Source organism: Sardina pilchardus, chromosome 8 (assembly GCF_963854185.1).
Source record: "Sardina pilchardus chromosome 8, fSarPil1.1, whole genome shotgun sequence".
Classification (NCBI taxonomy): Eukaryota; Metazoa; Chordata; class Actinopteri; order Clupeiformes; family Clupeidae; genus Sardina; species Sardina pilchardus.
The window spans coordinates 11,187,383-11,199,882 of NC_085001.1; the positions used below are offsets into that span (position 1 = coordinate 11,187,383).

General features: G+C 43.8%; 1 protein-coding gene across 1 annotated transcript in view; it reads right to left on the bottom strand.

Moving 5' to 3' along the window:
* The window catches only part of LOC134089419 (transmembrane protein 132C), a 31,825-nt gene that overhangs the window by 10,043 nt on the left and 9,282 nt on the right, over positions 1–12,500 (bottom strand). The window contains exons 4-5 of the mRNA XM_062543861.1: positions 7,771–7,914; positions 280–485 (exon numbers count right to left, since the gene is read on the bottom strand). Coding sequence (XP_062399845.1) covers positions 280–485; positions 7,771–7,914 — 350 coding nt within the window. The remainder of the gene's footprint in view (positions 1–279; positions 486–7,770; positions 7,915–12,500) is intronic.

The window sequence follows — 12,500 nt, forward strand, 5'->3', positions numbered from 1 at the left end:
TTATGCTTTTATGTACTACACGTTTTGTTTTTTGTTTATGTAAGGCACATTGACTTCGAAGCACCCTAGCCTGCTATTCTACTGGTGTGAAAAGATTACAGGACTCATATATTCATTCATTGTTCTACTATTTCAACACTTAATGCTTGAAGACATTACACACAACTTTAATGTCCCAAACAGCATTCAATGATCACCAAGAGACAGCTCCTCGATGTGTTTTGCTGCTACAGGTAAGCAGCGGCCGGATATTGTTCTTGTGTCTGCAGGATCTGGTACCTTTTAGTGGCCTGTATGGGGATCCTCCAGCCCTTGATCTGGCTGAGCTCATTGTCGGAGAGCTCGATCTGCAGGGGCAGGCGTGGGACCCACACACTCATGTCCAGCTGGGCGCTCAGGTAGCTGTAGGTGAAGTTGACCGCCATCCGCACTCGCCCCCGCTGCTCCTTACCGTTCACATACACGTAGTCGCAGCGGTCCGACACCTGAGGGAGAGAGAGAGTTCAAAGGTCATTAGGTCTCAAGTCTAGCTAAAGCTCGTTCACTTACAAAATCAATGTTCTGATGTAACACTATGGGCAAGACCCTGAGGGCAAACCCACTAAACATTAGACGTCTGATGGATATTCCGATCATGTCTATATTGCGTCTGTCGTTCCAAGACCAATTCTGGACGTCTACACAACGTGCAAACTTAGGTCCGCCATTTGGACACCTAACCTTGACCCCACTTGGACTTCAATATATAGTTCAACATTTGTGTTCAACGTCAGGCTACATAACTTTTTTGGACGTCATGTGGACATCTTAAACAGGTACAGGGAACAATCTGCACCTTCAGAGGACCGAAATTGGACGGGCAAACAATATAGAGATGACGTCGTTTGTGCGTGTCTGTGTAGTGGGAACATTAATGAGTGAGTTAACATGCCACACAACAGCTACAATCCATGCATGATAAAACGTTGCTTTTAGACCCACATTGCATTTTCCCATCACTGAAATTAGGGCCCCACATTTCTAAAATATCAAACGCAGAAAGTGAGGAAGAGAGAGACAAACGAAGGAAGAGAGAGGGTGTTTGTGACAGGAAACGTGTTTGCAAAGAAGAGCAAAGGAGAAAAAAGACAGAAAAAGGTGATATTAACGTCAATCCAATGGTGATGAAATATGCAACTAAAACACAGTATTGTCAACAATGTCTTCTTTCTTCAAAACACCTTCTGCTATGTGTCAAATGTCTCTGTTTTCTGATGGCAGTAACTTATTTCCAATAGTTACAATGATGGTGAATTCTAGTGCATGGTCCTTGTTTTTAAGGGAGGGGGGGGGGGGGTTGTTCTATACATATTCACACAAGGACAACCCAGAGGAATATGTTTTTTTTTAAGCTACAGTTTTTTGGAGTTCAGCTAAGGAACAAGTGAAGGATTTCTTGTTATTTTAATCTACTTCACTTAGGCTACTATGTGCTTTGGATAAAGGCCTCAAATAAATGTATGCAAATGGAAAAAAAAAATCTCTTATATTGCTTTCGTCCAAGCCAATGCACACTGTATTTGGGGAAACTGCTCGGAAATGTCATTGTCCCTGATTAGCCATTATGGAGACGGAAGCAGTTCAGGCTCAACTCTTCTGCCAAAACCGATGTCAAAGCATTTAGCGGTTAACTTTAGCCACACACTAAATGTTTGCAGCAGCGTGTCCCATTGGGAAATCCATCACCGCCTGAATGGTGCAATTAACAATCCTGAAATGTGACCTACATGGCTTTTATTCTCCTTTGCTGGCACAAATTAATTTAATATGGCCTAACGGGCCGTTAAATAGGTCTATCCGCTAATTTTAGGGAGTACTAATAGGCGGTTCGCTTTTTTAATGGTCTACACTGATCATTCAGTGGCTTGATGTGGAGTCATTTGGGCATTTTAGGTGTAGTCTGCACGGCAAAAGCAAGACACGTTAATAATGGGAGCCTATACTGTGCAATCGAAAACAGCAATGAAATGTACCTTGTGGTATATCCGTTTTTCTCCTCTTGCTCAGCTCGTTAGTTTGATTCCCTTCTGTAATGTAACCTTGGCATGTCACGGTCGGCGTTTGAAAAATGGCTTGTACGCATTGGGGGCCTTCAAAGCTCCCCCCTGTGCGCATCGCATCCACTTATCGGCGAAAAAAACCCCTGCGCACCTTTTAATCAATGGGATCGTTTACGGACCGCTGGGACTCAGCCGTTTTTTCCCTGCGCTGTGGGGAAAATATGGCGCTGGCTTTGAGGGACAGCTCAAGGAGGAATGCAAATGCATAAAACTCCAGCTGCGGTTTGGAGCGCAACATGTCAACTTGGAGACTTGCCTGCTCCGTTGTTTTGCAGCCGTCACATTGTGACACTTTCAGATGCTTATGTAGCTTACTCTATGTCTTATGTACATCAATTCCACTGTGGGTGTACAGTAAAGCTTTTCAAGTTGTGTCAAGTGTGAGCTTCATGCCAGCATCTGCATGAAGTTGATACATACTGCACATTTGGGTGACCAGACGTCCCCGGTTTCAGGGGACAGTCTCCGTTTTTGGTTCCCTGTCCCTGGGAAAATACTGAAAAACTGCCAACAGTATGCCCCCGTTTTTTTAAGACATTGTATTGAATTGTATGTATTTCAATGAGATTGATAGTCTAACTGAAAATGTCCCCGTTTTCTCCATTTCTCCCATTTTTGGGATCACCTTAACATACATACAACTGCTACTATATGAGCTAATACGGCTTTACATCTGATTTTGTGGAGCAGTGGCGCTTGACAATCATTGAGCCTGGGATTGATTGCTGTGCATTTAATCTAAGTGAGTCTGTGGATCTAAATATCACCTGCAAATGCAATGCAAACACAATGCAAATCTTCAATCAGCACACTGTACAGATCGCTTCTGCCTGGTGGCTATTTTTAACAGCACAAGCATGTACCACATATTTGTACCTTCTGTTTTTCACACCGTTCACAGAGATGTAAGTGTCTATCAGGATGAGCAGGAGAGAGGGACTGTTAGTTGGAGAGACAGGGAATGTGTCTACTTGTGTTGCTGTTGTTGTTGTTGTTGTTGTGTGTCTGTGGGGGGAGTTTATACTGTGTGTAAGAGAGAGAGAGAGTAATGCGTTTGTGTGTGTGTGTGTGTGTGTGTGTGTGTAAGAGAAAAAGAGGAGAGAGTATACAGTATGTGTGTGTGTAAGAGAGAGAGGAAAGAGAGCGTGTGTGTGTGTGTATGTGTTTGTGTGTGTGTGTGTGTTTGTGTGTGTGAGAGAGAGGAGAGAGAGCGTATACATGTGCGTGTCTGTGTGAACGTGTCCTCAGTAACTCATTACATTAGACAAAAGGCTTGACACGTCTCTCTGTCAGGGAATTTTGGGTTTGGACAGCACTAATCTCTTAGAACACACACACACACACACACACACACACAATTTTTCAGACACTTAGTCACACACCAAAATAGTGTCGCTGCTTCACAATACTGCATCATTGCTCACACTAATGTGATGTCACAGGCTTTTCATTAATAAAAATAAGAATTGGAAATGAATTGAGTTGCTCATACAATCAATACTACAAATGACATCAGAATGCACTGAGAGAGAAAGTGTGTATGCGTGTGTGTGTGTGTGTGTGGGCACGAGTGCGTGTCTATGTGTGTCCAGTTTAATTCCCAGACACCACAGAAGCAGTAACTTTCTTTCTTTCTTTCTTTCTTTCTTTCTTTCTTCCTTTCACACGGTCCATTTATTCTTTAAATCATGCTTTTCTTTCTCGTTGTTTCATCTTCTTCCAAACTCCCTCACTATCCCGCCTATTTCCCCTGCTCCCAAATCCGCAGTAAAGTAGACGTGGTTGAAGTGCTCTCTCCCCTCCCCTGTCACATGTGCTCAGCAGTCACTGCAGCAGTCAACCCCTCCATTAGCACCCAGTCATCTGCATGCTACGCCCTCACTGCCATCGCCTCTGACAAGCTGACTACTGAGGCACGACACAGGCGCGGGGGGGCAGGAGAGAGGGAGGTAAAGAGAGAAAGAGAGAGAGAAAGAGAGAGGGAGAGAGAAAGAGAGGGAAGGAGGGATAGAGGGAGGGAGAGAGGGGGAGACACAGTGAGATAGAGAGAGAGTGGGAGAGATAAAGAGAGAGCGAGAGAGAGTGGTTGGAGACTGTTTTCTAATGAAAATAAAGGCTTAACCAAGGCCAGCCTGTCAAAGTTGTCCCAGTGTAAATTTTGACACATTCACTTGTGAGTGAGTCACAAGTGGGTCTGAGTTAAACAGCTGCCTCAGCTAGACCTTCTTTTTCCTGGAAAATGGCTCTGTTCACCGAATTGACAAAATGATAGGAATGAGATAGCTGTTAGTTTAGCTGTAGACCTCTGAAGTTCGCCTACAAAAATCTACCATCTTTGCCCAAATAAGGAGATCCGGTATCTTGAGATTTTTTCTATGGGAAAATAACATGGGGATTTTCAATTATCGCACCTGTTAAACTCTCACGGGGATGATGACATTGGAAATGCAGACGTTTTTTGCTACAGTTTTGTCCACTGCCGTCTAGTAATTAACTCCCGGATCTCTTTATATGGGCAAAGATGGCAGCTTTGGATTCTTTTTGTAGGCGATCTTCAGAGGTCTATTGCCGGTCCAGTGTGAGACTTGTGGTGGTATCAAATGTGGCTTAATACACATTGTGGGTTTGCCAATGATGGGATGAGGGGATAGAAAGACAAAAACAGAAGGAAGGAGAAGAAAGGAGAAGAAAGGAAAAGAGTGTATCATACATTAATCGAGAGAGAAGACCAGAGCAACAGAATAGGGGAAAGAGAAAGAGAAAGGATGAGAGGTAAAGACAAGAGAGAGAGAGAGGCACACTCAGAATGACAGATACAAAAAGAAGATAAGAGAGAGAGAGAGATGATAAATAGACAGATACAGATAGAGAGAGAGAGAACGGCAGAGAGAGTCAATGACAGATGCAGAAAGAGGGTGAGAGAGAGACAGAGAGAGGGAGAGAGAGAAAGAGAGAGAGATGGCTATTGCACTGGACATACAGCCATGGGTCAGTGTTGGCAAATGAGCTTTAAGAAGCTTAAGGGGCGACTCAAGCCGTCCTAATGAGTACAGAGGAAGAAAAAAGCACAAAATCACACAATAAGAGCTTTGGGGCTTTACTCGCCACAGCATTTTTTTTCTTTTTTTCATAAAGACAGAAGTGTAACGAGTCAAACACACACACACACACACACACTGATCACACACACACACATATACACACTCACTCATCACACAGCGGGCAAACTCTGTCCACCAACAGAGCCTGTGACTTAGTGTGGATAATGTTTCTAATCTGATACTTTAATGTGTGGGGCCAGATGGCTTCCACACTTTCGCTCGCACAACTTTCTTTTTCTTTTTTTTTTTTTTTTTCTCCGGAAAGTTGATTTGCGCCCTCCTTGACCCCGGCATCATTCATGTAGGCCACGTATGCGTATGGGCCATTAGTGTACAGGACATGCTGGAGGCGGATCGCTCCAGGGCAGAGAGGGGAGAGGAAGAGGAGAGAGGAAGAGGAAGAGGCAAAACAGCTGACGCAGGTGGCTGAGAGGAGGTTAGGGGTTTCCTGAGTCACAGCTGATCACAGCACACACACACACTACACATACACACACACCTATTACACATACACACACACACACACACACACACACACATCACAGCTGATTGCAGCACACATACACATTACACATACACACACACACACACACACATCAAAGCTAATTGCAGCACACACAAACACACACACACAAACACACACACACACACACACACATACATCACAGCTGATTGCAGCACACACAAACACACACACACACAAACACACACACACACACACACACACACATCAGATCTGGTCACAGCTCCACCTCCATACACATACACACACACACACACACACACACAAACACATGTGAACACACACACTACTCTACATGACTTCCTCATGACATGTTTGGAGGAGACTAGACTATTAGGTGCCCTGAATTCATATGAGCTGGCGATGCAAAGGGAACAAGACTAATCAGATACAACCGAAGAGTTTATTTTCAAAATGCTACATATCCGTTTTTAAAAAATTAAAATGTCCAGATTTATCAAATTGCAGTTGTGCTATTTTGATTGAGTAAAGATAAATCAACTAACAATATCCAAAAACGTTTCAACTGAAATTACTCGGAAAAGAAATTGTAAAAAAAAAATTCATTAAAATTGTGGATATAGCGTTTTGGAACCACTCTTCAATTATCCCCAAGCATTAGCAACCGGGCAACCATTAATGTCAAGCCCTGCAGTCTATGGAGATATTAAGTGTAGTAATGAATTAAATAACAGTGAATAATTGCAAAAAGGGTAAATTGTATTAAATTATAGATATAAAAAAAACATATTTTCCTCTCATTACTGACTACCCATTCAGCTCACAGCAACAGACTGCATTTACCTTTCTTCCGACACGACTGAAAACAACAGACGAGAACATTGGTATACATTTTCTCTTTCAGGGAACAAACAGGAAGGTGCCGTTCTTTCCCAGTCTTGTTGCTTAGCGACAGCTGAAAGCAACAAGACAGCAGTAACCTGGCTGTTTTTAACTGATGATGATGAAAACGCGGCGTCAATGTGCCACAGTTGAGGGCCACAGAGGCCCGTGTGAAGTGTGAAGTCTGTCTGAGCCGCGCATGGCCTACAGGGTCTTATCGCTGCTCTCGTCACACTCAAGGCTCAGGCTCAGGTTCAAGGAAACGTGCCAAATACTGTAGGAACTCATCAAGAAAAGAACTTCCTTTGTATAATTCTAGCTTTGTGGTATGTTTACGTAGTTCACTTAGACCTTGAGAGACTTAAACTTGAATCTTTTGGATTTTTTGGTGTGAAGGTTGATGGCGAGGGGTGATTATATGAAGGCGGTCATTTCAGGTGCATTAAACACCTACTGTAGTTTCACCTCGAGTTATGAAGAAAGTTGAATTTTGTGGTCAGAAACTGATGACTTTGAGGGGACCTCAGAAGCTAAGTCCCCCAAGTCTCTCTCCCTTTACCACACACATACACACACACACACACACACACACAAACACACACACACACACACACACACACACACACACACACACACACACACACACACACACACACACACACACACACACACACACACACACACATTCACACAAACACACAAAGACATACCACAGGTCTCCTCTTGTCTGTTTGCCTCAAGTCAAATAGCACTCACTTGGAGACATCCGTCACAGCCAGTCAGCTCTCACACACACACACACACACACACACACACATACACACACACACACACAGACACACATACACACACACACACACACACACACACACACACACACACACACACACACACACACACACACATTTTGACGTCTTTCCATACACTCAGTAAATCAACGCTCACACTTCCTTTTGCTACTAATTTGACCTGAAACCCTGTGCAGTCAAGCTGAAAAGCTCCAGCTCCATCCCACTCCCACTCTCACACCCCAAATCCTGCTGGAGCAGCAGAGTTCAGCTACTCAAAGCCATTTGGAGGGGACTTAGGCCCAGAAGAATGCCTCGTCATCTGTTTTAGGAGCACACACACACCCACACCCACACGCACACACACACACACACACACACACACACACACACACACACACAAGCAGGTACCATACCTTGAGGACATCTTCGTCAGTAGAGCTGCAGTCGGTGAAGTCCGAGACGTCGGTCACCGAGCCATCCGCTTCCACGGCAACAGTCCGCACCGGCACAGCGACCCTCTTTCCGGTCAAGATGGCCGTGTTTATGATCTCTGTGTCCTGCACACAAGAGGAACATCCACCTTTAGGTTATGACCCCTGTGTCCTGCACGCAAGAGGGACTTTTAGCTTTGATCTCTTTTTTTTCACTTCTCATCTCTCTCTGTCTCTGTCTCTCTTAACCATCCCTCCCTCCAAACATACACACACAAACACACACGTACGTAAATGATATGTTACACATTCTTTTACTCATCACATTTTCGACTACTTGTTACAATACAATTACACTATTAGCATTTATCAACAAATGTATCCTGTGAGGAAACATGCCATTAGATGTAATGAATATGTTGTTATTAAAGGTACAAGATTACAGAAGCCAGTTTGATGGTAAACTGCTTGTTGTTACTACTGTATAATCCTTCACCTCCACAAGAAAAGTGTTTTCATTAGGTACAGTGGGGATAAGTCACAAGAGGTTCGCTATAATTTACAATAGCAGAGTAAAATATAAATATATTGCAACTCTAGAGGGAGCTCTACAGGCAAAAAGGCACTAGCACTGTTCCTTAGAAAATATATTTCCGCATTCCAAAACAGCAGCTTCAAATCTGGCAGGGTGCGCAAGGGTGAGTGCTTTTATAGTCTGAACTCTGTATGAATGGTACGTTCATAACTCTGCCCAAATGTTATGGTAGACCTCTAGAACCTGAGCTGTAAAAAGTTTTCTTTTAGCTTGCTGTGTCAGAAAAAAACTGGGTCGCACGACGCCAAAGAGAAAGTGGCTCTGGTGAGCAGACTGTAGAGAGCAGAAAGAAAAATTTGTGAATACAGCAGAAATGGGTCACTTGATTCTGCATGGGAACAAATAAGATCTATTAACCACACACGCACACACACGCACACACATAGAATACTGTATCTATCTACAAATACATGTTTGTGCAATTGCAACTGCTGCGTTGACTGAGATGATTTTCTGTTGAACTTTTCACCCTGTGCTAAGCGATCCTTGATTCTTTAACTTGAGTCCCCCCCTTCACACACCCATCCACCCATCCACCCACCAGCCCCAGGCTCCTAGTGTGATCATACCCCAGAAGCCTAGCACTGATGACAGGTGGGCTTGAAGAAGGAACGCTGTAAGAAATGGAACCGTGAGTGCAAGGTGTGAGACCTGAGTACACAAGGAGATGAGGTAACACAGCAATACACCCATTCTCGATCTACTTGTTTATCTTGCAAGCAAGGTTGTTTTTTGATGATGAGAAGATTATGTTTTTCAGTTTAGAGGTTACTTACTGAGATAAGAGGAATACTTTGAGAAATGATGTATACTGTTTAGTCTTTGACGTTTTGATTATATTTGACAAGCAGCAGTTTGGGTACAGACTTGCTCCACTTGTTTTTTGTGTTTGTTTTTGTACAGTGTTTTCATAGAAAGGAGAGCTGGGCGACTGTGAGGGAGAGTCATTCGCTAAATGTGACAAGAAGTGTTAGAGGTTAGGAATTGCTGAGAAATCGTTAACACTACCTCTCTGGCGAGGTTTGTTTATAAGCATGATTATGCTATTCCCAGCCCAATTTTTCCCAAGCCCATGATTTCCTTGGTGGTGGTGGTGGTGTGGTGTGTGTGTGTGTGTGTGTGTGTGTGTGTGTGTGAGGGTGGGTCTAACAAGGTCAAATACATATTCCCTCTCATTTGGGAGTGGGTCCAATAAAGACTGCCTCTCATTTGGGAGTAGGGTCCAAGAGATCTTCACTGCGTTTAGTTTCACTTCCGTTAACTTCCCTAGACATGCCATTTGGCATTGCCAGAGGTCAAAGTGGGCCTCTAGTTCTAGCTCTGTGTGTTGACACCTTTCGCTACCCTGCATGTGGCCTAGCAAAGCCCTGTCACCTGAGACAAGGCAATGCTTTGATCCAACGAATGACTGGGAGTGCCCAGAGGACAGTAGGAGTTCGGCTGGTTACCGCCATGGACTGGGACTTCTGGGGGCAGTGTGAGCTGAGTTGGCACTGTTTCTCTCTCTCTCTCTCTCTCTCTCTCTCTCTCTCTCTATCTCTCTCTCTCTCTCTCTCTCTCTCTCTCTCTCTCTCTCTCTCTCTCTCTCTCTCTCTCTCTCTCCTGCATTTCCCTTTCTTTAGCAAGAAGAGATAGTGGACATTCTGCCATCACTTCAGAGATGTTCATTAGGTGGATAGACTACTGGATGCCCAAAAGACTGAAACGAACTGCACCAAACCTTTCAACTCAAATCAAATTAGGCTTATACTTGCGTATACAAGGAATGTGGTCTCTGCTTTTATCCCATTTGTGAATTAGTGAACACACACAGCGAGGTGAAGTACACAAACACAGAGTAGTGAGCTGCCTTCATACAACGACGCTCTGGGAGCAGTGAGGGATAAGGTGCCTTGCTCAAGGGCACTTGAGCCATGGACTGGTCGGGGATCGAACCGGCAACCCTCAGTTTACAAGCTCACAGCCCTAACCAGTAGGCCATGGCTGGCCCTATCATCTGTCACAGTCATACAGTATGACTGACATTCTCAGCGTAATTAACGCTTCTCGAATGGGTCTCAGGCCGACAGGCCTAAAAATAGTGTTGATACCAACGCTAAAGGTGACAGTTTAGCAAAAGAAAGACTCTTCTTAGTGCATGGTGTGTCTGAGCATCTGCGAGGCTGATACAAATACCTTAAAGCCTTTCGTAAAAGACATTGAGCCGATTTCACAATTTTCCAGATACAGTCTGTTGTGATCTGTGTCGTCTCCTGGGCAGTTCTCCCGAACGCTTATATCTGTCTTGTTTTCAAAACCATGATCAATAAATAGTCTGAGAAACTCAAGTGCACGAATCAACAGCCCAGCCCAGACCTCACTCATTTCAGCCATGCAGCCAAAATGTTGTCAAATGTTTGAAATGGTGGGGTGGGGCCTGAATTTTATTTTCTTCCAACAAAACACAAAATAACAAACAGGAAAACAACTTTAAAGGACTTACACACACACACACACACATACTGTAAATAGTCTACTGTATGTAAATGAGATTTAATGAGGTACAGTAAATGTATAACTACTGTATAGTATATCTCCCACTGGGAGAACAAACAAGTAATTTCAATCCAGTTATAATTACTCAACCTACTGTATATATATATATATATATATCACCGCTTCCTTGTTCCAATGATGATGTTTGCTGTGACTGTCTGCATCAAAACAATCAAATCCCATCCATCCGTTGGCCCTGTTAACATACACTTTGCGCGGGCACCTTGCTACAGGCACGCTACAGGCCTCAGCTGCTCAGCTGTACGACTGGGGGTCTATTTGTTACATCCCCCTGCCTGTGTCCTTGTGTGGGGCCAAAAAACACGACACGAAATTAATCTTGTTTTTTATCTCATTTTCAGGTCGGATTTGCAACATTTTGTAGGCTGGCAGCACAGTGTGACGCTCAGCATGCTTGATGAGTGTAGCGATCATGATCATGATAAAGATCCATCACGCAAATTGTTTTTTTTTTTTCCACAACATGTCATGTTTATGACGTGCTGTGCAAGTTGAGATTATTTATGCAGAAGATTAATTGCATTAGACGGCTACATACATGACAGGAAAAAAACAAGGCAAAAGCAGACAGCCATGACAGACACCTCCCCCACGTACACCACACTCTAACGAGCGCTCCGACTTCTGCTCTGCGCCGCATGACGTCCAAACGTCAACATCCGGTGCGAGAGATTAGCACGAGCGCTAGACACGCATGTGAATATAATATGATGATGCTTTCTGTATCCATTTAAAACAGGTAGCCTGACTGACATTATAATTGCAAGCGTTCTAGAGCTGACAATATCCTCATTAGCGGTGTGATGTATCAAAATCAATCTGAACAATGCCAAATTATGTCCGTCTGTTAGCGATATCAAATGTTTTTTTGAAGTATATTGAATTAAATTACTTTGCCAGTCAGTGTTTTAGAAGCACTGTTACATTTATGCAACATGCACAGTACTGTATGTGTGTGTGTGTGTGTATGTGTATGTGTATGTGTGTGTGTGTATGTGTATGTGTATGTGTATGTGTATGTGTATGTGTATGTGTATGTGTATGTGTATGTGTATGTGTATGTGTATGTGTATGTGTATGTGTATGTGTATGTGTATGTGTATGTGTGTTTGTGTACAGTATGTGTATGTGTAAGTGGGTGTGTGCATGTATGTGTAAGTGAGTGTGTGCAAGTGTATGTGTGTGTACTGTATGTGTGTGTGCGTGTGTGTCAATGAACACACCACGTACAGTAAGCCTCTATAATTGTTACAGAGTGTGGTCACACAACATATACAGTACATCCCATTCAGGGTTGTTACTAGTTCATTTTCCCTGGGCCTGGGGTTGTTACCAGTTAGTTCAGTTTCCCTGGGCCTGGACGCTGGAGCCATCCTGGGGACGTTCCATCCCCCCTGCACTATGGCATGCAGCGAGCAGCGTGGTGGCCATCATTAGCTAGACCAGCTGCTATTTATGCACCCACAGCTGCTGGTATGATTTCCTGTCCTTATCCAATTGTGTCATGTTGGCTCCACACAAACATGGATTACAGCCTGATACAGAGAACAGGTGTGACAGA